The sequence below is a fragment of the Anoplopoma fimbria genome, chromosome 12 (assembly GCF_027596085.1).
Source record: "Anoplopoma fimbria isolate UVic2021 breed Golden Eagle Sablefish chromosome 12, Afim_UVic_2022, whole genome shotgun sequence".
Lineage (NCBI taxonomy): Eukaryota > Metazoa > Chordata > Actinopteri > Perciformes > Anoplopomatidae > Anoplopoma > Anoplopoma fimbria.
In genome coordinates this window covers 20,652,505-20,678,212 of record NC_072460.1, presented here as the reverse complement: position 1 = coordinate 20,678,212, position 25,708 = coordinate 20,652,505, and the positions used below count along the sequence as shown (strand labels likewise).

General features: G+C 41.5%; 1 protein-coding gene across 1 annotated transcript; it reads right to left on the bottom strand.

The window, feature by feature from the left end:
- Positions 1-3,221: 3,221 nt before the first annotated feature.
- LOC129099621 (synaptotagmin-2-like) lies at positions 3,222-24,899 on the bottom strand. The gene is made up of 9 exons (XM_054608929.1): positions 24,849-24,899; positions 12,630-12,851; positions 12,121-12,281; positions 7,791-7,928; positions 7,516-7,683; positions 6,875-7,042; positions 5,525-5,642; positions 5,015-5,148; positions 3,222-3,533 (listed from the first exon to the last, which is right to left on the bottom strand). Exons 2-9 carry the CDS (start codon positions 12,829-12,831, stop codon positions 3,318-3,320), a joined length of 1,305 nt encoding a protein of 434 aa, XP_054464904.1. The 5' UTR covers positions 12,832-12,851; positions 24,849-24,899; the 3' UTR covers positions 3,222-3,317.
- Positions 24,900-25,708: the final 809 nt, after the last annotated feature.

The window sequence follows — 25,708 nt, the reverse complement described above, 5'->3', positions numbered from 1 at the left end:
GCTTGAGTTTTATGGCTTTAGTTTTATCTTATTCATTTGTCTTGTATACACGTACACGTATTGTATAATAAACACAGTAAAAGAGACACAGCCGTGAAGGGTTTTCAGGTCATTTAAATACTTTAGAAGGGAAAAATAAAAAAACTTCCAAGTAACGATAGAGAGAAGAAGGGATTCCAAGTCATTTGTGTCCACTGGAATTGGATTATTCGTCTTTTGGCCTCTGGAAATGCATTTCATACAATGATATGATCCAACAGACTTCACTACTGGCACAAATAACAACTCCTACAATCCACCTACAGATCGCAGAAATATTCAAGCTTCCTCTAACAAATTATTCCAGAATAACACAGTGCTAAATGTGTTAGAAAAAACTCATATTATAGACTTGGAGACCCCCCCGTCCAAAACATATATAATAAAATATTAAAACAAATTTCCTTTTTGAAAAAAAAAGAAAAGCAATAGCAATAAAATTCAGAAACAAGTTTGGCCTTCAGATAAGTGCTGAAACAACATGGCAGATAAATGGCATCAAATCAAAACTTTGATCACAAGGAAGTATATAGCAAGCATGCGGCTACATTTTCATCCTACATGAACTCACACACAGTACTGGACGACACACTTGCTTAAGATTTTTCAGGCGTGGAAAGGTTCTTATTAGTAATAGTACTCTAATATTTGTATGACATTCTCTCCAATGACCCTCATGGAAAATAAATACACATTTGTTTCATTTAGAAAATATACAGTGCATCTTTTTTTTCCCTTCGTTTGTGTTATTAAAATGACAAATGACACCCATTTACGTACACGAGATATTTTTGCTTCTTCTCTAAAACATGCTCCTATGTACAGTATTTTGTATAAACATGCAGTATCAACGTGTATGAACTATGTATATAGGCAAAACTACACACCAATGGGTTTGCTTGATTGCTTCCATGTTGCCTTTTCTTTAGTGCTGATTCATCAACAGAGGAAAAAAAGATAATGTGAGATGAAAAACTGAAAAATCTGAACATGATCTAGGTTGGTAATAAAAAAATAAAGATTCACAATTTCCAACAGAGAAAGATACAAGAGCCAACATTCGTTAAATTCCAAAAACATCGTAGTACTCTCTACTTTTGATTTACATTGACTTTGCATTTTCTTGCACACAGTCAATGGGTAGTTTTTGCTGTTAGAGCTCACGGAGAGCACTGATTTGAATGAATAACTATTGCTTTCTAGCAATAAAGAATTTACCATTTATTCAGGTTTATGAGTTTGGATCACAGTTTGGATTTTGTCAGAAGTAAAAATTCGACCTCATAATTCCTCTTCAACAGAATATTAATTTACAAATACACAGAACCAATGACATTCTGTGAAGGAGACAGTTAGCATTAGATGGTGACGTGTCTCTTTACTTTTCAGAGGAGTCCGTTTATATGAGGAGAGCTTTCTGGCATGCCACGTGTGCCACAGAAAAAATTCAATCTCACAACATTTTATAATTAATAAAAAGAAATCTACACGGATTGAAGAACAGTTTCAAATTACCACAGAACAGAATAATACCCAGTAGTGCAATTAAATTCAACAGTTTGGTAAGCTGTGTATAAAATACACACGGATCAGTGCCTTCTTCCAGACCATATCCTTGCAATCAAGTGAGAAACGTAATATTCAAACAATCAAAACGCATACACGGAAAGCTGAGCCGAAAAACAAAAGCAACATCAACAAAAAGAAAAGCTTACATAATGCACTACCCTGCTCTTTTTTTTTCTTCTTCTTAAAACCAGCAGTTATAAATATCATAAAGAATTAAAGCTCTGGTTTTCTGAGGGTACTTAAACATAACATTTTGGATTTAAAGTGCTCGAGGAATAAAAGTATTTGAAGTTAAATCAATAAAACTAGATAAATAAAAGGAGAGAGAGAGAGATAGAAAAAATAAAGAAATGAATAGAACAACACCGCTAACTGGAAGGCGTCCCTGGTAGTTGAAAATTGCTTATTTTGTTACTTTGAAGGCTTGTCTCCTTTATGACTGTAAGACGGTTATAGGGATTCCTTTGAAGTAAAACCCTTGTATCAAGTCCATGACTAATGGCAGTAGCACAACAAGTGAGATACAGAATCAGAGGCGTTGGGAGGGGAGGTGGTACACTGCAGGCAGTAATCGACACCTTGTAAATATCATGTCATTGGTGGTTGGAATCAGTCTCTGTTGTAGCCGCTCTGATATTTCCTTGCTTTTTGGTCGTTCGAATGACAGACACCGCCTTTTTGCACAGTCAAAAAAATACGCAAATACACCCTTTTTTTTTTTTTCTACCAACATTTCCACCACTCCTTGTTCCCTCCTTGTTTTCCTATTTCATGGACCAACCAACACCAGTCGCGAGCCTCATGGTAACGAAAATAACCAAAAACAAGCGCTCAAGCTTTTGAATCCAACGTTTCATTCTCATCATTGTGGAGTATTTGAATAATAAGAACCCGTTTAGAAAAAAAGGCATGGAGTTTTCAGTTTCCTCTCAGTTTTCCTGAGACGATGGGCGGAAGGTTAACTAATCAAAAAGGCAGTGTGTTTGTGGGTAACTGGACATGTGCCTATCCCTACTCGCTACCCGACTCTAGGAATGTACTTCAAACTAACAGAATCATCTAGTATGACAACTGGCAGGTGTGGAACATGGTGCACAAAAACACCTAAGGAATGGACCTGCTTGTGTTATTTCTCTATCATATGGCAGTATAAAGCATTTTTATTATTAAGCACTACTCTAAGCAAACTGTGTCACTAAAGGGAAGGGCTGAGAAGTACAATATGAGTGAATGTATGTTTTATCCCCTCTATCACCAGGTTCCCACGTAGCACTCTTACTGGTCTTCGTAGTCTACTCTGTATTCTTATTAATGGAACCACAACCCCAATACAAAAATAGATCTAAAGGAAATCAACGGAGTATCTGTCCATCCTGTAACTTGTCTTCTTTTTTCAATGACATGATTTCATATAACATGATGCTTTTTTTTTTTTTTTTTTTTTTTTTTTTTTTTTTTTTTTTTTTTAAACTATATCTCCCATCATGTTCAGTGATATCTATGGATCTTTTGAAAGGTGGCGGCAGGAGAAGAGGAGGAGGAGGTGGGTGGGGGAGGGGGAGGGGGGTTGGCGAGAGGGAGCAAATGTACAGTTGGGGGGGGGGGGGGTGTTCTTCTGGAATATACACTGATATGCGGGACCTGGGGACATGATTGGAAATGCATGGGTGGGTAAGGTGGAGGTGTGGACAATGTGTTCAGGAGAGGGTTTACTTCTTGGCATTCAGCGCTGCGAGGGCGGCATCCACCTCCTCCTCCGGCTGCAGTGGATGCCACTGGGCGATGGGGCGACGCGGGTTGGCCAGCATGTCGGACCAGTGTTTGAGCCCGGCCCCCGTGCTCTTGCTTCCCACCAAGATCTTCCCAATGGCATCGTTCTTGCCAATCTTGTCATAATCCAGCACTGTGATCACAGCTAGGATTTTCTGGGAGAGAAAGCATCACAACAAGGTTCAGACCGCCACAGTGATTACAGGGATGGAAGGGCTTATATAAGTATTTCTGGTGTTGGTGCGTCATGCCCAGTGTTTGGGCGTTTATTGATCCTGTTGTGGAGGCTGGTGTCAGCACAGGGGCTCTGGTTGGGTGGTGGGGAATGGGACTTGCTATTCTTTATGTGAAATCAAAAATGTTCAGTGTTGCTTTCTTACTTCAATATTGAAGATTAAATTGTTTCTGTGCTTATATTTGCATTTACTACCAATTTTTTCCTAAAATATGTTTGTTGCATGTTTGATGCTGATTTGTTTGCCACATTAACAGCGTACGGAATCAATAAGCCTAGCGTTCTCCAAAGAAATGACTGCGCTTCTTGTTTGGTAAATGGACAATATTCACCCATTCACACATATATTCATACACTGATTGCTGGGGCTGCTCGACAGGATCTAATCAGATCATGATGGGAAAGCCTTTAGAAGCTATTTGGGGTTCAATATCTTCAACATGTGGATCGAGCCAGGGATCGAACCACCAATATTCCGATTGATGGATGACCCGCTCTCTGTGGCTCAGGTCTTAGCAAGATAGCCACAGCATACATGTACTGTATGCATGAACGTGAAGTTCAATTATTAGATAATGTTACAGCAATAGTTTGTCGTACAAAATAGGCTTAGGTGCTTTCTTGCTGAGAGTTAGATGAAAAGATCGACGTTACATATTGTGTAAAAACAACAAGGATGTGTGTTAGGTTATTTCTTGGACGTTAGCAGAGACTTCCTGTAGTTTCTACTGGTTCAAGATTTTATGCTAAGATAAGCTGAACTGGCTTCTGGCTACAGCCTTATGTTTACCAGACTGAAAGTGGCACAGATCTTCGGATGATCAAACTCTCAGCAATAAAGCAAATAAGCGTAATTCCCAACGCGTCAAATTCCTTTAAAGAGTCAGATACGGTGAAAATAGCACAAGTAGAGATGAGTCATGAAGTCTGCAAACTGTCTCAGTGCTGTAAGTTACACAGCAATATCGTTCTTAAGTCTACTAATATACTCGCTACTGGTCATACCAGACCAAATGAGGCTGTAGCAGAAAAACTCTATAAACTGTATTTAACTGAGCATTTTATTGCTTATGAATTCCCACATCTGCCAATTAAAGAATCCCATCCCCAGCTTTATCTGAAGAGTCTGTGGTCATGTTCACATGAAATATATAAAAATTAAGAACTAGACAGCACTAGAAATGCCTGATGATAGATTGCTTGGTAGTCCTCAGTGGTACTGATCTGTGTACACATTTGCCTTTTTAAAGTAATAAGTAATAACTATTTTTACTTGTAAACGTTGCTTTTTAACACCAGTGTTTCCTTCAGAACAGTACTTTTATTCCCGTTGGATTCCGTGTTGGTCTTTCCACCCCTGATAGCTCCAAAATGATATTAACATGTAGTCCATGTCCTTACCTGCATTTGCTCAAGAGGAATCTCAAAGCTGAAGGACTCATTGTAGTACGGATTCAAAGTGTTCTTCTTCACTGTCGTCTTCTTCTTCTTCAGCCTCTTTCCATTCTGCAGAAGGTTAATTTTCACGTAGGGATCTGAAAAAAAAAAAAAAAAAAAAAAAGACAAGAATTTGTTATAAAGCTTGTTAAATAAAACAAATCCTAGCCCATGCATGTTTGGGCTGCAGTGCTGCTATGCACCAACAGATGGGGCCAATGCTGAAGCCAAAGGGGGGGGAGTGAGAGCTGGTGCATGGCGAGCACTGCAGCGTCAGCACGTGAGCAGAGCAGGGCCGACCTAATGGCTGCGCTCACAGCCACGTTCTTGTGTTCACTGCAGTCCCACAGCAAGCATCCAAATGTCACATCAAGCTGAACTATCATTGTCGAACTGTGCACGCTGTAACAGTGTCAAGTGCGATAGCGAGATAACGAAATGCAATATCTGCTGCTCGGCTCTGTGTGTGTATACCTGACAGTCCTCCCACGTCCATTTTCTTCAGGTTCTTGGCCTCCAGAATACAGATGGTAAGTTTGCCAGCAGTTGGGACGTAACGCAGAGAGATGCAAATGTCACCAAGCTTCTCCGGCTGTTAGGAGGAAGAGGAGGAAGAGGGATGGGGAGAGGAAGTTAAAAGGAGGTTTGACGCAGAATTTATATTTTTTCTCTGGTGAACAGAACAATACCGAAATACCCAAACTGTCCCTTTGGAATCACATTTTAAAGATACATCGTCAATACAAATAATTCCTGCTGCCATTACTTTCGCCATATCAGCAGAAATTATCGGCATTCTTAAGTACATCTCGTTGGCCTTTTCAAAGTTAATAAATGCATCTGGGACCGCAAGCGACTGAGTGATTATTTCATCTTAAGGTGGCTCCGGGGACATTTCATTGATTAAAACCTGTTTTTTTTATATTCTGTCGAGCATTATGGTGAAAACACATTATAGGCTGTATGGCTGCAGAGGAAGCAATGGAGTTGATTAGAAAAACAAAACGAAAAAAAAAAAAAACTGTGTCCTTCAGCCCTCTGAATCTCATTGGTAAACAGAAAAACTGGCCACCTTGTGCCTGAGGATATTTTTGTATTATGTCATCATCTGAGTTAGCTGTTCATGCTGCTCTATGTGAAAAAAAATTGTTTTTTCTGAGAGTCTGAAGAAATGTATTTCACTATGTTTAAAACGTCTTTTACAGTCTGCAAATATAATTAGAAGTCTTCTATTGGCTGCTATTAGATTGTCACTATTTACACATCTAGTAGTTGAAGAGCAACATTATCATTCAATTGGAGTCTAGTTTATGGCCATCTGGTGAATGTAAGTCATATTCATTCTCTTTTAGCTCTCTTTTGATCTCCATCAACTCCTGAGGGAAAATCTGGCTCCCAATTAGCTGTTAAATAATCAATTATGTTTACCAGCTAGTTGCTATCTGTCTGTCGTATCTTGCTGAGCTGGAAGTGTACAGTGTTTTTTTAAGAGCTTGTTTGTTTTGCTGAAAACAGCTGCCTGCTGTGGCTGAAATGAAAATCACTGAAAGAGCATTGACAGTTAACCAAAACAGCTAAATAATGGGCCTAAAGTCATTATAGAGCTACGTAAAGTGGAGGGGTCCTGCAGATTCAGGTTATCATCCTGCATAGATTCATCATGAGGACCGCACCTTTTCACATTGTAAAACCATAAATGATAGGCTTGTCCATATTGGTATTGTCCTCAACCATCTAGTAAAACATTCATCTCTCCAACTCAGTGTAAGTAATGAATTTAAACAGCAGTGTGGTAAAAGTAACCCAACCAGGCACGACTCTTACCTCTTCTTGATCTGCGCTGTCCAGGTCTCTCCACTCCTCAATTGGCTTGGCCAGGTCAAGGGTGTTCATGGCTATTTTAATCTCTCCGATGACATCATGTTTAGAGAAGCGGTCAAAGTCATACACCGACATAACCAGAGACTTTCCTCCCATCTCTTGGAATGGAATCTGGAAGACACAAAGTAATCCCATTTCACTCAACTGCATCATTTCTATGAGATTTTTTCTCCTTACAGCGTAAAGGTCAGAACTATACAGCATTATGGGTTGTGACTTTGGCCTAGAGCTCAAAAAGGCTTTACTAAATAACATGCAGCTTCAGCAGAACTAGCCTGACTTTGAAAAAGAAAAAAAATGTTGGAATTGTTTTCTATAGAGCTGTGTCAGCTGCACCAGAGGTGGCCCTCTCCTTTAATTTGATTCCCTACCACATTCTCCTTGTCTGACACCTTCAATATGTCTGCTGGCCAGAGGCATTTGAGGAAAAAAAGAAATCAGAATTGTAGCCCTTGCAGACATAGAGAAAGACAGGAGGAGCTGATCACCTTTAACTGAGCCCGTCTACAAATCAAACAGCTCGGCGTGCATATTGATTTAATAAGTAATAAGAAAAAGGGTGACCGCGAGGTGTTTCAGGTTACCTTGAAGATGAAGGTCTCATTGAAGACAGGATTGAGCGTTTTCTTGTGAACCTTTGTGTCGTACTTCTTCTTCTTGTCAGGGAGGACGAAGACCTTGACGTAGGGGTCGGAGGTGCCGCCGCTGTCCATGGAGAGCAGATCAGCTGCTTGCAGGATTCCCACAGTCATCTGGGGAGGAAGGAAGTATGCCACTATGTTCTTTATTCTGTTCGAATGTTTTGATACTCAACCGTGGAAAAACAAGAGAATGTTAAATAAACCACTCAAGTTCTTGCCTTGTTCTCCTGGAAGTCGTAATCAATGGAGTACTGCAGCTTCCCGAGCTTTTCCTTCTCCTTCACTTCCTCCTCTTTCTCGTCTCCGGTCAGTCCAGGTTCCACATCGTCTTCTTCATCGTCGTCATCCTGTTGTTTCTGCACACAGACAGAGGGGGGGGAAGGCAGCAAAAGAAGAAGAAGAAGAAGAAGAAGAAGAAGAGTGAGAGGGCGTTTCTGAGGTGGCGGCTGTGCTGAACACTAAACCTCGGGCATCAGCAGTCGGGTTAGCCACAGCACCTACCTGCCACTTACCCCCGCTCACCCCAGGTGTTACTAGTGCAATCTGTTCATCGATGACCACGGTTGCAACCTGACTTGATTTCACTATTTCTTGGGTGACACCATTTGCTGTTTTCTTTTTTTTTTTCCTTTTCGTGAGCATCACATGTTTGTTAAAATCTGCTTAAGATATGACGTAGGGGATTTTCTCTTCGACTATAAAATGTTGTAGGAATGCCATTTCAATAGAACTCTGTGTAATTGTTTAGAGAGTGGAGAAAGATAGAAAAAAAGAGTGAGAAACAGAGAGAAACATCAGAATAAAAACTGTCAATATACAGGGGGTGGACAGAAAAACAGGAACACCTTACAATATGCTACAATCTAACACAACAGCCATGCAAACACCTCTGGACGTTCTCCTTTTTGGCTCATTAAAATGCTGATTGTCAAACCTTTTCAGATCAATCAATAAAACTATGTAGCTGCCTATGATTGTGATATTACAAGGGGTGGACAAAATAATGGGAACGTGACATGAAACTGGATTTCGAAGGAAGGGCATCGCGGTTACACAGTTAGCTGAACAGGCAGCTACACAAATCCTAAATATGACTCATCCCAAATGAGTCACATTAACTTGTTAAAAAAGTCTACAAAATCGTGCCGGCATATCCCACACAGAGGAATGCTGCACCAGCAAAGATGAGCCAAATTCACAAGTAAACAGACCGGAGGACATTGTGGGATATTTTCTTAAAAAACACCACAAAAAGTCAGTCCTTTTTGGCACAAAAGTGAACACTTCAAACTGGTATTTACTGCAGAGCTATTGCGCTCTATTGCGATATACTGCAAGGCGTTCTTGTTATATTGTCCACCCCGTGTGCAGCATTTCAAACACAAGCTGTCACAAGAAGCAGAGCGTCCTTCCTGAGATGGAACTGAAGGACAGAGCCATGAGGAACAGATTTCTGATCCTATCAAACTCCTGACGCAGTGATTCCTGACACTTTTCTTGAAAAGCTCTACAAACTTGCTTAAACTCCAACTGATAATGAAAGCTGTTTGACAAACAATATAACTGTCTGCCGTTCATCTCCTTCTGACATCCATTAATGTGTTTACACTCTTACTGCTGATTGAACTATTGGCCTAATTATTGTAGCGAACTGAATTGCTTGTAAATGTCCCAAATATATTCCAAACAGAGTCCATTTTTTCCCCCCCAGCTGATACTCTAATGTGAATTATTGAGACTCTTGATCATGTGCTGGAACAAATATCAGCAGTTTACTGACAGTTAACTGCTCCTGAGATAACTGATGAAGACGATTAATCAGTCTTGCCTTTGCATCTCACACCCAGCGACTCGTCAGTCTTTCGTCTCTTTAGAGGCGGTCGTGACTAATCGAGTTAAGGCAATTTGCTCTGATACGAATATTGAAGTAAACTTTCATTTCTGATAGTGTATGAAGCTGGATAATATCTCAGTATGGCCTACTTTCCTATGGCTGTCTTCTTGAAAAAACACTGATGTCTTCGTAAGACTGGAGGGTCCAGCTACTCACTGATGAGCTGGAAGAGGAACAGGGCACACACACACACACACACACAGATAATACACACTATCACACCCACTACACACCATACTTTACTGTGCAACCACGCACACCCACAGATCCACACGGCAACACACACACAAACACACACCAACCAGTTTGCTTACATGCAGGCTCTCATGCATGCTGAAAAACGCACTTCTCTCTATCTCTCTCTCTCAGACACACACGCACAGACATTCTCACACAATATCCATATATGTGGCATTCTCTATCTTTATTGTCATAAATGCTTTTCATTCAAGCATGCCAGGCCACACAATGCAGGATCCACGTTTCTTTCTGATGGCAAATGTAAAATGAATTACCTCATAATGTCTGAAGACGGATAAAAGTAATGCTTTGATGTTGTTGTTTTTTTTTTGTTATTTTAAACCCCACTGACAAATGTCTATACACGTGTTCTAAATGTGAGATGTACACATCCATGGAGGGATCATGCTATATTGAGAATTTCCAGCTGTTCTCAAAATTCCAGTGGGGGTTCAAAGATAAAGACATGGTTTGTCTGAATGTATGCCCTTTGGTCAACTCAATGTGGTGAATTGTGAGCTCAGTGCTGAGGTTTTTTTTTAGAAAATAAATATGTATTAAAAACAGCCAGTTGATTGTAGCTTTAACTTTGCGTCGACTGAAATCGGGCCGAGTCGAGCGTGGGCAAACATTCTGGCCCACCATTTCTCCTCAGTGAGACCCGAGTGCTTCAGGGAGAGAGGGTGTCAATGACTGTCACCTAGTATGTCAGCAGCATGGGTCATCCAGGAAAGTTACTCTCAAGTCAAGTTGTGGCCATTCAATGGTACCTACTGCAAGGGCATATGCTGGTCTTTGTCAAGAGACACAAACAGCTTTATCTGTCGTGGAGCTCCGAGCATGTTTGCACAAGTGGGGCACAGCGTTTGAATTTACAGACCCACGTCAGAGCGTCTCTCAGGGGAGAGAATTGTTTTCAATGTGTCACTTTTTGGTTGCTTTGCACAGTCGACGCCTGTCGTGGTGGAAACATGCTCAGAGCTCTCAGTTAGGTAAAGTTCCAGCTTATTATTTGACAAATATCCAGCTTACCCCTTGCACATGCATGTTAGTGATCTCTAGTGAGTTGCAGAGTGCACTCGTCATTCAAAGACTCAACCATAGGATGAGTTTCATGTTCATATCAAACCATAGACACTAAAACATGTTTTTTGCTCTGGTTTTTTTTTTTTGCCAAAATAATTTGCAATCTCTGGATATTCAAGACATAGCAGTTGGTGCGGCATATCAGTTCAGTGTTTTTTTTTTGTTTGTTTTTTTAATTGCGAAGCAGCTTAATATCGCTCCCATAGATTCCTCAAGCACCCGCAGCACCTAAGCTTGCAAAAAACTAATGAAGCCATAGCACTCATTGTCATCATCACTGCAATCCAAACCCCTCCAAGCCCAGCCCAGCCCGCCCCCACCACCACCACCACTCCCCCCCCCACCCCCCAACCCCCACCCCCCCCCTGGTCTGCGCTTACTCAGAGCGGCCAGAGAGGGGCGCCGCGTGCTATCAGACCTACCGTAGGCAGAGAAGTCCACCACAGTCAAGATACACGGAGCACACATAAGACACAAAGCAGGAAGGAGGAGAGCAGAGACAAAGGAAGAGATTGAACTCACAGCAGACACCAAAGAAGTGTAATCACAGCAAATGTAGTCAGCTACACTGTAGGGAGCGAGGAAAATGACAGATAGAGAAGCCTCCTCATTAGCACAATTATATCTGGTGCAGCAGGGCTGTTGGGTTTTAAAATAGCTTCATTTTTTAGATGTTTTCTTATTGTACTTTGTCAAATAATCAATCATGCATGTGGAATTTTTTTTTGTATAATTATAGGCCCAAAAACAACGGCATTGTACTACCTAGTCATTTTCATAATTGCTCTTTAATGACTGGTAAAACAATGGGTTGGGCTGAATAAAATTAGAGTCCTGTCATTTTCCACTCAAATCCCGAAGCACAAATGAGAGAAAGAGCAACAATAACATTAACGACAAATACATTAAACAACAAAACAAAAAAAAAGAAAGAAAGAAAGAGAAAAATGAAAAATAATAACGGTGGATAAAGAATGTAATTAACACCTGCGGAGAATACACTCACTGGGTTAGAAGGCCATCAAAGACAAACAGTGTGTATAAATGATATCTAATAATTATATCTAATAATACATTTCAAACTGGAAACTTGTCACTAGATCAAAATGTGGAAACAGGCGGACTACTGTTTGTTACATAATTAGCTGAGTCAAACGTATCACTTCATGCAGGTTTTTCTCTCTATTCCTGTGCAAAGCCACGCTCTAAGCCCCACGGCTGTTACATAATAGGCTCAGGAACAGGTTGGCCGTGGTTTGCCTGGCTTTGTGTACAGTGTAGGTGTAAATCCCCTCGGCCGTGATGCGACCCGCCGCGGAGGAACATACCTCTCCCCCTTTCAGGTTCTTCATTCCCATGTCACCCTTCCCCTTCTTGCCCTTCTTGTTCTTCTTCTTCTTGCAACAGCATTTCTTGATGATGCAGAAGCAGCATGTTAGAATGAGTAAAGCAGCGACCACGGCAATGGCAATGATGGCCCAGGACGGCACTGAGGAGAACATACAGACCGATGGACAGATGGCACATCAACACCCAGAAAGAGAAGAGAGAAGCAAATACTTTGACATTTGACCAACCAATCATTTAGCCTACTTCATGTCATGTCCTGGGCCAAATATATTTAGTAAGAGGTGCTAGATTAGCAATTAGATTGGGTGAAAATTAGATTTCTCTGCCATTAGGAAGGGCAGCCAGTGATCAATACTGAATAAAGACATTATGAGGCTGTCAATGCCTGCAGCTAAACAGAAAATCTAATTTCAAAATCATTGCTTAGAGTCACATCGATACAGGTTGGTTGATCGGCACAGGTTTTTGGTTTTTGTCTGGTACTCACGTGGGAGCTTGTTGATTTCATTCAGGAACTTGTTTTTGATCTCGTCGAAGTCATCGCTCTTGTTGACCGGCTCCGTGGAGTTGTCGGTGTTGGTAGAGACCAATGCGACGGGGGCTGGAGTCACAGTCAAGGCACTGGCCCCCGTTGGGTTAGCAGCGACCATGGGCGTTGTCTGATGCTTGAACAAGTTCCACTTCGTCATTTAGACTGCACACACAGTCCCTGAGAAAACAGCATGAAGACGGTCATTAAGAGAGGCCAGAGCATCCAACCATCATTACATTCCACTTGTGTGTCAAAATCCACATGCTGATATCGACCGTTGCCAAGTGAAGGGTTGAATGATTCAGACGATTTTCACATTTTTTGAACCATTTGAAAAAGAAAAATCACAGTGTTCAAGTTTGTTGAGCAAATATATACACATTTCGGAGACAAAATAATGAATGTGAAAAAGGTGGTCACACACAAGTTCTGAAGTTCATGAAGGCACCAAAAAACAACCAAAAGAGGGAAATATTCAGGTCTATTTCCAAAATGACAACTGTTATGCTTTGTTTAACTCAAGTGCATTAATGGATGGTTAATGTTTGGTGCGTTACATGTTAATACAGCTGTTTTAAAGACTGGAATCTAAATAAAACACCCAGCTGAGCCACTTACAATCCTCTAAATAATGAAAAAGGACCAAAAGTTTGCCGAAGAATGAATACCAAGTCACTCCTCATACAGTGTGTGTGCATGGGATATAAATATTATTCACAAGAAAAGTAATGAAATGTGACCTGGGAGAACTGGAAGACCATACAGATATATCAATTACATTTCCTGTATCTGCTGATGGTATCGAGAGAGTTTATCTCCCAAAGGCCAGCGCCTGAGCCACTAATCCTTTCCTCTAAATACATCTGCTACAAGAGCAAACACAGCCAGACAAACAAACTGAAACTGGTTTGGCTAGACTGCTGTTCCATGGATGGACATGTTGGTGAAAGAAAGGAGTTTCTTCCTTTTTTTATATTGGTCATGTTGTAACTCAGTCAAGCTCTTTATATTAAGGTGGTCTAATTTAAAGATTGTTAGTATAATTAAATAGTAAAATAGAGCTGAGAACAAACTGCAAATAAACAATATGACTAGAGGACAATTCATACACGCAAAGCTGTCATCGCACGCAGCAGCATCATCAATTAAATTATTCAAAAACATATTAAAGCTTGTTTTTACTTGAGCCCCCCGGAGGAATGAGTCTTTAACTTCAATTTATTCTGCGGTACATTCCAGTAGTGAGATGCAAAGTAGGAAAGACAGAGATAAGGGGAAAAAATCCACACGTTCTGCTGTTACACCCCAAGATTTCATTTAAATCTATTACATTTTCAAGTTAAAATGTTTCCAGACACACTTCCCACATTGGTGTCATTCAGTCCTTGTTAGTTCAATAGTAAAAGTAAGACCAAAACTACGTTCTATTTAATACATCCAGATCCTTTGTCTGTTCATTAACTTACATGTAATTTATATCAATGTCAAAAAACACAACCCAATCTAGCAAGGCTTCTGATAGGTACATATTACCCTCTAGCCCACATAGCAGCGAATATAATAAAGCATGCAGGGAGCAATTACAAAGACCAATTGCACCTTCATACCACATTTAATGAATACAATAATTTAAAGTTCCATGCCAAACTCATAAAAAAAAAAGGTCTTGTTTTGCAGCAGTACGACACAGAAGTATAATTCTTAAATTACAAAATCTCAGTGACATTGAATGTAATGCTTCATAAAGGGATAAAAATGCACTGAAAAGCTATTTGATGAATTTGAACATGATATCCACAGTATGATAAAGAGTTATATCATAAGGGTTTAACATAAATATAATACACGCTCTTAATACACGGCAATACAGGGAGTGCCAACAACTGCGACATAGTTTTGGGAACATTTGACAAGCTTTTTTTCATTTCTATGACTCAGCCAAGGTCTGAAGCCCTTCAGCTCTGTAACATTCATCCATTCCCTCTGAGGATGTGCTCAAGAATTTATTTCCTGAAATGATAGATTATAGCAGTCCACACCGCAGTCTACCAGTTTGCAGTGTTCCTAACATACTGCAGTGTTGTTAGGGTCAGTGGACGACGATTTGAGATCGGTTACCGACAGTTTTTATGAGGAATACCTATCAATTCTCAATTTATCGCACCTTTGTTTTGTCTGAAGTGGAGGCCAGCCTGTACTGAAGCCAACAGCGCCTGACCAGGAGAGCCGTTTAACCACAGAAACAAACAAAATGAACAACTACAAGCCATTCTCCCGCAGTGTTTCCACAGGCCAAACAAATGTTCATCCAGAGCTCTTATCGCTTCCAGAAATCACAGTGTGACAAGTGCAGCTGAAAGCAGCCTGCCAACGGAGAGATGAGTGATCGGGCGAGACCTCCATTCGGAATAGCAGAGAAAGATGACAAGCATAACAAGAGCTGCTGCTGATTTTATTAAAGTCATGTTGATACGGGCAAAAAAAAAAAAAAAGAGGAATTTCCTATTTCTCAAGTGCCAATTCTCCAAGTTGGTGCCAGAGATTCTGCCTCTATTTATTGCCACATATAAATTATTTAAATTGAGGCTGACAGCGGCAAGGATGTGCTTATATTATTCAGGGGCCAGTAGCAGCTTATACATCTAAAAATATGTGTCTCTAAAATAACTTGCGCTGCTATTATGTAGGCTTATGTTACAAACAACCAACATCTTGTAATGATATAGTGAGATGTTAAGTAAACTATTATACAAACACTGCTTAGACTAAAAAAACATTTGAAAATGATAGTGTTGCTCAATAAAGCAGCAATTGGAGTCTCTTATCTCTATTTACCATCACTGTACATGTTGTGACGTGTTAAAAGCATCCACTTACATCTGAGGTTTATGTGAATTTTACCCTGTTTGTCCCTCTCGTCAGGCCAACCCAGACCGATTCAATTAACATTCATGGATATCCGTTAACGCATTTTATCTCCTGCACTTGGAGGGCGGCAGTGAGGACGGACAGAGAGGACACAGACATCGGCTGTTGGTTTATGACATCCATTAGTCCTGCTTCACAGTCTGCTGTTAGTGTTCACTCCAGAAAAAATCAACAATATAAACTGCTTTTTATTGAAGAGGGAAGTCTTTCACCTTCTTTATTCTTTTTTTGGCGAGGAATTTATCTGCTGACTGAGCCCGCCAAAACTTACAGGATTTCTAGTTCATCCAACTTAACCTACTGAATAACAAGTAGGTCACAATAGCTCCATCCTGAAATCTCTAATCAAACAGAGGCAAAAATGCTTGTAACAAATCTAGCTGTTTTGATAATTGACATACAACAGAAACAAGACTAAATGCCCAAATGAATACCTCACGAAAAATGGCACACAGTGCAGCTCAACTGTCGCTGCTAGTTTCAGACCAATACTATTGTCAGTTTCTTGCCAAACGCACTAGTTGTGTAGCAACTTAAGTAGCAAACGTATTTGCGTTCATCTTTGCGTCCATTGCTGTGTTCGTCTTAAAATGAGGTCTGGTCAGGCGCATTGTTGGTGCAAAAGCAAAAAAGATTCAGCAACATAAACCAGGCATGAAGTCAATTGGCGCAGTATTATGTTGGTAGATGAAAATGATGCGATCCCTAAATGATTAAAATGAATCCGGAATACATCAAATAATTGTTGAGATATTTATCTCAAAACCGAACATGTTAACCTCATGGTTGATCTAAAGGAAAAGCGAGAGTCATATCACAAAATCCTCTGGGAACCATGAATTAATGTACAAAATGACGTGCCAGTCAATTTAGAAGATGCTGAGATATTCTATTGGATAAGTGAAAACTTTTAGCAGCCGGTGACGCTAGAGGAGAAGGCGGGGGTCAACAAAGTAATTAGGATTTATCCTCTGGGGAGCATGAATGTCTGTACGGCATTTCAGGACAATCCATCAAATAGTTGACCAAAGCAGTGGACCCGTCGACAGACTCAAACTAGATATATTATAGATAGATGCAACAGTTTCCACACTTGTATAAAGCTTGTATTAAGTGGTTATACAGGAGGTCAGTGGTTCAATCCCTGAGCCACCAGATTAAATATTGGACAAGAAATATTAGAGCACTGCTTGGCCCCTGCTCGTTATCACCACTAAGATGTCCTTTAGAGAGGCTCTCAACCTCCATTTCTTCAAGTGGAGCGGTGACCGCCAACCACCGACTGTGGTTGTACTGGGCGGATTCTAGGTGCACATGTATGAGAGAGGAGCTGGGTGATCCTTAAGCAAGAGAATTAATGCTCAATAAATGTTCCCTGTAATGAACACAAGTTAAAAATAGACCCCTTATCCAATATGCATTTCATATAATACTCAATTACTGAAATCTGTGGGAGTTTTGAGCTCCATCGCCCAATGTGCAGCTCATTCCGTTAGCGTTTGAGTCATCAGAATGAGTTAAAACAAAATGGCTCGGCTCGACCCAGAGCAGAGCAGCTATGGGCATGATCCCATCCTTATCACTACACACACTGCTCCGAGCTGGATGGGGATCAAGCACTTTTATCTTTGGCGCACACAAACAAACAGGGTGTAGCAGCAACCACACGTACTAACACAGTAGTATTACTGAGAAATGAACTGTGATACAGAAAAGGTTTAATGTGGCTCTGAAAGACTATCAGTTGAGACACAGGAAGGTGAAGAACAGGCTTCAATACTACTGAAAAATAAATCACTAATATAGACTTTTGAGGAGAAAACTGTTGTGTGTTTCTTTCATTTTGAAATAATTAAACTGATTGCGTTTAAGAACGCATCCATCTGAAAATGGATTAAACAACACTGTTCCCAAGGAATTCATTTATATAACCACAGTCAGAAATACTTTACCCATCACAAGGCAATGAAAAGTTGTCTTTGACATGGCTCTAACAATAAACATTGAGTAAAAACTTGCTTTATTATTGCTGATACTATGGACATCCTCTAAAAAGAGCCAAATAATTCTCTACTCATATTTTTCACCTTCTCCTAAATGATTGGTGGTACAGATTTGATACAATAAGAGAGGATTTCTTTTTGTCACAGCTCTGACATGATTTAGCTTTAGTTTGGCAGCGTATTTGAAAGTATTTTTTCAGGTACTTATTACAGACAGTCGATGGATGACATGAGGGACTCGAGCCGGGCTCACATCCGGGGCATTGTCTTTCGTCGTTGTCGTATTAATCCCCAACACCTTGCAGAACATTTAATAGACAAAAGTTTTATGCAATAAATAAGAGTACGACAGATAAATAGGATTATCAGGAGATATTCTAATCGTACTCATGCACACTAATAGATTATCACATCATATGTTGTCTTCATCATCATTAGAGAAAAATGTGAGTCACTTAAAAACACTCAAATATGCCTGCAGGCTAAGCGCTCTTACTTAATTACCTCCCACCTGTCTAACTCTAATTATAATGACTACATCTCGTCTCACGTACAAACACATGACCAGGAGACGCTGCTTCCCTATCCGATGCCATCATGCGTGATGACCCACTGACCACCCATTGTGACATCCTCCCCGGTGACAGGAAACCCCAGCCTGCAGCTAAAACAACTCCATGTGAGAGGGGGGGGAGTTGTGTTTATTGCGATCTTATTAGCACCCAGGTCAGATACAAGAGAAAACAACCCAAGGAGAGTGAGCTAAAGTCATGCAGCTGTTTCATTACACGACAACAAGGACTCTGAACGGCAATTAATTAACAATCTGCAGCCAGACGGCAAAGTCCTATTGTTTACCCCCGGCCCTTACAACTTGCCTCTGTACTAGCTCACACAGCTGTCTGCCAAGCGGTACATCTATACGTGTCTATGCCGCTTTGTGGATTTCATTACAAATGCAGCAAATATAAGTTCAAATTGCTAGAAACGTCTCAGCACACACTTTCAAAATGGCTTCTGTAAAAGCAGAGAAAACTGGTCGTGGGGTCATGTGACTGCGGCTCGGGGCAACAGTGAGGAGCAGTGGGGCGGTAAATTAAGTATTGAGTATTTGTCACTGTAAAAAAAGGTTGTTGTATTAAAAGAGAAACAACGGCAGCAGTGGCTCCAAGGTGGCCTCAAAAGATGTAAAGTAATCTGAATAATGTAACCCCGATGAAATCATTCAGCCCCCACTGAGGCCCCTGCCATCTGTGACATTACGGGTTATGCGTGGGTGGGTGGAGTGCTTGGCCTCCAGCTGTAGTAGCTGCGCATCCTGTGCAGCTTCATTTCCATCAAGTCTCACTAATGTTATTGCTGCAGTAAACTGGGTTGGATTACTTTAAACATATACAAGAAGTTAGTAACTTATTTACGACTGTTAATTTGATAATTATTAGATTTAGGCAAGTGCATCATTTATATTCAAAGTGGTATGTCTTTCACAGCAGGGCAGATTATGTTTTTCAGAGGAGCTGCATGTGTGCGTGTGTGTTTTAACTTTGTATTTGCTATGCAGAGTGACTCTTTCATCTGAATCCCACCGAGCTATTTTTAGTTGTGCGAGATATCGTGGATATCATTTTGAAAGGTAATTGTTGTCACGCGCATCTTGAATTTATGATGAACACACTTGAAGAAACGGGGAAGAGAATATTAGCTGGACTACCGCTGAGTCACAGCTGACCTTTCTGATCCGTCTGGACTCGATTTCAGCCGAAAACGTGTACTGGAACATTTAGAGAACAAGGGGCATAGTATTTTATTAGATCCATCAGACAGAGCATTACTGTAGCCGGAAAAGCCGAGCTGAGATGGTGGAGTTGTTTCAATTAGAGATAATGTGCAGCTTTGTTCCTGAACTCTTGCTACTCTATGGTAATTCACCCCCGCTGAAATGGACTTGGGGCTCCCACAGTCATAATGGTCTCATTTTGGTGGAGTTTTAATAGGATTAAAGGGGGGATACTGATGGCTGCATTGCTTGTTATTTACCACTGAAGGATGAGAAACTATGTGGAGCTTGGCCTGAGCCGAACCTAAGAGTAGTCAGCTGTAAAAGCAGAACAATTCATGATAATAATAATAATAATAATAATAATAATAATAATAATAATAATAGCATTTAAGCAATTGCCATTTCTGTTCAATTACTGGCCTCATTACTGATAAAACTTTTTCTAAAACCTGCATTCTTCAGAGCAGCATAAATCTAAATATTGAGTTTAGAGGTGCTACTGACTCTACAGCATCAATATTTGAACACTGTGTTCTTTACAGCTGCTGATAGTTGCGTCATTCCATACTTATTCCTTGGTCACATGATGTCAGTGTGCTGTCCTGAACATATCGCACGCACAGTAAAATGAACGCCGAAAATGTGGCAGAGAAACATTCCTGCAAGGTAGCCTGCTGTAGTTGCAAAGTGCTCCCTCTTTTGTCATTTCATGGTAGAGAGCCAAGAGGCTGACAGAAGCTCTGGCAAATCCAGAAACACACCGCGTGGTGCACAACATGCGCCAGAGCAAGATTCTGAAACTCCTTACCAAGAGCCTTCGACTCTCCTGCCACAAGACGGTGGGAAGGTGCCAAGTATCTGTCCGGATGCTGTCATGTGACTTAACAGTAATTAAGATATTCAATTCAGCTAACAAGTTGCTGACTTCAATGATAAGAAACATCCTGCCTCTCTTTTTAGGGTGTGAATGTCGCCTCAGTTAATAAGGGACGTATAGTCTTGTACTATAAGAAGCTTTTAGCTTTGACAAACCTTATCTTTTTAAGGCTTATTTCACTGGTGCCAAATTGACTGGCTGATTTCCAACCGATAGAATTTAGTTTCTTTTTTTGTATTTTGTTTTGTCAGCAGAACTGCTTATGCAGCCATCCAGGACGGGACATTTACAGAGGCATCAGACCCCCGTGTTTAGCCTCAGGGCTGAACAAACGCTCAGAATGCAAGGGTACGCGAAACCAGCGCCCACAAGAGAAGACCGTGACGATCAATCAGGCTGAGTCACAGCTGACCTTTCTGATCCGTCTGGACTCGATTTCAGCCGAAAACGTGTACTGGAACATTTAGAGAACAAGGGGCATAGTATTTTATTAGATCCATCAGACAGAGCATTACTGTAGCCGGAAAAGCCGAGCTGAGATGGTGGAGATGTTTCAATTAGAGATAATGTGCAGCTTTGTTCCTGAACTCTTGCTACTCTATGGTAATTCACCCCGCTGAAATGGACTTGGGGCTCCCACAGTCATAATGGTCTCATTTTGGTGAAACATCCTGCCTCTCTTTTTAGGGTGTGAATGTCGCCTCAGTTAATAAGGGACGTATAGTCTTATACTATAAGAAGCTTTTAGCTTTGACAAACCTTATCTTTTTTTGACTGGCTGATTTCCAACCGATAGAATTTAGTTTCTTTTTTTGTATTTTGTTTTGTTTTTAGTCTAAACATTTTTGTAATCTCTGTGCCACGAAGTAACCGACTGAATGACATTCACACATTCCCTCAGCAACTGATCTGCTACACAGTCAGCAGAACTGCTTATGCAGCCATCCAGGACGGGACATTTACAGAGGCATCAGACCCCCGTGTTTAGCCTCAGGGCTGAACAAACGCTCAGAATGCAAGGGTACGCGAAACCAGCGCCCACAAGAGAAGACCGTGACGATCAATCAGGGATGTCAACATGGCAATTATACCTTTATGTCGCCACAAAATGCAAGTGCTTCCGGAAATCCGGCTGGTGCCACAGCTGAACTGAGGGGGCAGCGACCGAGATAAGGATGTCAAAAAAGAAGCCTTGCACATCATCTGAATGAAGAGAATTAGAGAAAAGCTTCTCCCTCGTATATCTCATTGAGTGCTGACCCAAAGGGCGGTCCAGAGAGGCTCATTTACAAACCTGCTTGTGTAGATAAAACAATGCTTATTCTCACCTGCAGCTGAATGTGACTCAGCTATTATCAGGAGGGGGTCTTGAAAAGGAGGTGGGCGGCGCCGGGGTTTGAATGCAGAGCGAGGAGCTGCGGGGATCATTTACAGCCAGTTGCCATACATCCTCCCTCACCCCCTCGCCCCTTCAGCACAACCCCTTTCCCTGTCCCCTGATAGGTTGATTAATCACTCTGTCACAGAGATAGTGACCCAATCTGCATGAATGGCTGTGTGGAGAAACTGTGAAAGAGGAGAGGGCCTCTGCAGCGCTGCAGATAGGGCCGCATCTATACTGACTTTCTTGTTATAAAAAGGAAAATATGTAGACAGCGAGACGACAAGTACAAGATCTCTTTTGAAGTTAAAGGAACAGTTTGACATTTTGGGATATATACGCTTTTTCGCCTTCCAGTGGGGAAAAATAGATATCACTTTCCTGTCCATAAAAGTGATATCAAAGCTACAACCGCCAACCAGTTAGCTTAGCTTAGCATAACAGTGAAAACAGAGGGAAACAGCTAGCCTGGCTCTGTCCAATGATAAAGGAAAATCTGCCCGATCAACCACTCTCATGATAAATATTATTTGTTTTCTAAAAATGACAATTCCTCATGTTAGGAGGGAGGTATGTACTGGACTATTTCTATAGGCTACGAGCAGTTGCCAGGCAACCAGCAGAGACTGCCAAGATCTGGCATATAAGCTTTGTAAAACGCAGATTTGTCGTTTTTTTTTTTTTACACATGGTTTTAGTACCTAAAGAAACAAGATGAAAGTTATTAATTAGTGATGTATTTGTTACCGTTGGACAGAGCCACGCTAATAGATTTCCCCTGTTTCCAGTCTTTGTGCTAAGCTAAGCTAACCGGCTGCTGGTTGTACAGACATGAGAGTGGTATTTATCTAATTCTCCACAAAAAAAGTTAATTTGTGTATTTCCAAAAATGCCAAACTATTCCTTTAAGCTAACTACTAAGTTCATGTGCTACTTTCTATGCAGAAAACCTCAGTGTGAAATCAAAGGTTTTGCTGTAACATAGTAGGAGTTACAAAAAACAACTCCAGTATGATGAAACACACTGAAAATGTTTTTACGCATTCTCTACGGTGTGTGTGTGTGTGTGTGTGTGTGTGTGTGTGTGTGTGTGTGTGTGTGTGTGTGTGTGTGTGTGTGTGTTGCTCTGTAGTATTCTCTCTCTGACCACCACAAATCCTCTCCTCCGAGAGGCTAGATGTTGGGTAAACAAAGGATGCCAGACTTCTCAGGACAAAAATCGGCACGTTTTTCTCACACAGAAGATTAAAGGCTGGTGAAATTGCCCCGTCAACGCAGCGGGGATGCTGTGACTGGTGACAGTGTCCGACCGTTTAACACTTAAGCTCTCTGCCATCATGTGCCAGCAACACACCATCAAATGGTCTGGGGCCAGGGCCCGGAAGGCTCAGCTCTCACCTGGAGTGAGAAGCTGACAGCGGCTGAGCAATCCCAATGATATTTGTGCTAATGTGTCAGTGAGAAAATCACTGACTCATTCTCAGAGTCCAGCACGGGCGACTTTGTCGTTTTGAACATACTTCTGCTTATGGACCACTTAACAATAGAAGCGGACGAAGAAAATATTTCAGCCCGATGAAGCCGCAGGAAGTGGTAAAACAAAGGGGATGCGGGTGCAAGAGGGCACACCCATTCAAGCAAGACACTCTAGGAGGGTGCACAGTTAGAATAAGCCTCTTTAATTTCTCCTCTTCTTTGAGCTGTTCTCAGCGATCGAGCACCAGCTGCCTTCTTGGAGGGAGCCAAAAGAAAAAAAAAGAAATAAGATTGGTGAACTTCAAAGCATCCTCTCATTTTTTCTGGTTATGTATGAGAGACTCTGAGAGTTTTTCTCAGCGTGAGAGCCAATGGGAGGGGCAGCCTGAGGTGGGGACTTAATGAGCCTGCCTGAATGTTTTAGTGCCTGACAAAAAGAAAGATTCAGATCATGCTCAGTATCAAATAGTCTCCTACACTCCGGATATTGGAGGGGGAAACATGTACGTGGGTATAGCATACATATCCAGCTGCATCTACATATAATATGATCCTGCACATCCACAACGTGTTTGTTTACTACTCTCCTGAAACCTGAGTGATCATGTGACCGCTCCAAATAGAAGCCACTGGCTGTATCTAATGACACCAGGGGATCTGGGGAAAGAAAAAAAAAAAAAGAAAGGTTTATATTTCAAGATGTTACTTCAGGATGCAAAGAAGAAAATACATAATTCTCTTTGTGAATAATGTGAAAATGGTGTTATATTTGGATTTGTGTGGAAGCTGCAGTACCTCACACTGGGCTAAAAACCTCAGGAACACTTCAAACATAAAATATCTGTTTATAGTCAGTTTGTTACAATGGATTTATCTATATAATGATGAGCCTGACGCAGACCTGCAAGAGTCAGCGTTAGGTAGTAAGAGTGAAAACAGCCCAAGAAAGGTTTTGTCCTTGGTACTGTCACCTCCGTGCTGCCTGTGCTATATGTCCCATGGGAGACAGCAGAAAAAAAGAGCATCCTGCAGCACTTTATGAAATCCCCACCCTCTACTCTCTATACTCCTCAGCACAACTGTCAGCCTCTTTTATATGTCTGACTTCTCACTCTCAAAAGACAAAGAGCACCGTGCCTTGAGTCTGATTTGTTACATTGCGGCTATAATACAGTTAACCTGAGGTATTTTTTGGCTCCGGTTGCTTGTTTCTGTGTGTTCAGGGAGGTCTGTGAGAGATGCCGGCGTGGCTACACGGGTAAGCAGAGCATCTGTCAGCAGGGCAGCCTCCTGGACACTCTCCAGGAAAGAGGTACTACGCCCGCTGGGCAAGCTAAATGAGGCATGATCAATGAGAATAATCTAGATCCAGTGCTACACCACATCCCTCCCTCCCTGTCTGAAAACAGAGCCTGATGTGGAATCACAACGGATTGCACACAAAATGGTAGAAGACAAGGTTTACACCTGCACAGATAGGGACTCAGAGGATGGTTAGTATTCCCTTTCACAAGGCTTATGATTAGCTTTGAATAAAGTTTGGACCACATGCACCAGGAAGTAACATGCACACAGCAGCTGCATTATGGTAAAACCAACAAAAAGGAAATCAGATACAGCCTGTAAAAACTACAGCATCCCCCAGCCTTAAATGCCTATAACTCTAATACAGATTCCACATAGGAAGTGTTCAAGAAATGCTGCGAGGAGAGTTTAAATACGCCCTTACCAGCACTACCGTAATTCCGTAATCCTTTTCTCCACAAGAGGCTAACCCATTCACCAAAGAGGCACTTAGGGTTAATGTAACAATGCCTTAATAACGTCCCTCGACCGCTCTCCCATCAGCACCAGAAACTGCAGTCCTCTTCGCACTGTTTCCACTGCAGCACTACTTGTTCTCCCACACACACACACACACACACACACACGTACCCACACGTACACACACGTACACACACGTACACACACACGCTCACTCATTCTCTTGGTGACTACCCCCACCTCTGCTTCTCTCAATCCCCTCCTCCTCTCGCTCGCTCCACTCTTTCTATCTCTGTCACTGAAAGGATCCCCCTCCCCTCCCCTTTCCCCCTCTCCTGCTTTCTCTCCATCTTCCATCTCTCCCTCCACTCCAGCTCTCACTACTCGGCCGGCTGATTTGTGATGCTGCTCACAGGGTGCTGTATGCAGCAATCTGTGCCCCGGTCCAATGCATAAGGGCAATCCAAAACCATCCATGTGCTCTACTGTCCGACACCCACACCTCCCTTAATGCAGCACAGCTGCTCTGGGACTCCACGAGGCTCAGATATGTTCCTGAGCTGCCGCTGCATTAAAAATAAAAAAAATGGATGTAAATATGTAAACAAGGATAAAATGATATACTGTAGATGGGACCTAGTCTCAATAACAAGACAAGAAGAAGAAGAAGCCCGTCATTTTGCCTTGTGTTTACCGCAGCAGTAGTCTGCTGCTCAGTCTCTTTCTCCCTTGCCATCTCTATCCATTTATGTGAATTATGCCCGTGCACTTGCACCGCTCTCATCAAGGAAGATTTTAATCCTACGAAGCAATCTTTGGCATGAT

Excerpts from the sequence above, each read along its gene's own strand:
- LOC129099621 (XM_054608929.1), bottom strand. The coding sequence starts at position 12,831 with ATGACGAAGTGGAACTTGTTCAAGCATCAGACAACGCCCATGGTCGCT. Across the intron at positions 7,043-7,515 it reads ATGAGACCTTCATCTTCAAG|ATTCCATTCCAAGAGATGGG; the intron begins GTAACCTGAAAC and ends TGTGTCTTCCAG. Across the intron at positions 3,534-5,014 it reads TTCCTCTTGAGCAAATGCAG|AAAATCCTAGCTGTGATCAC; the intron begins GTAAGGACATGG and ends TTTCTCTCCCAG.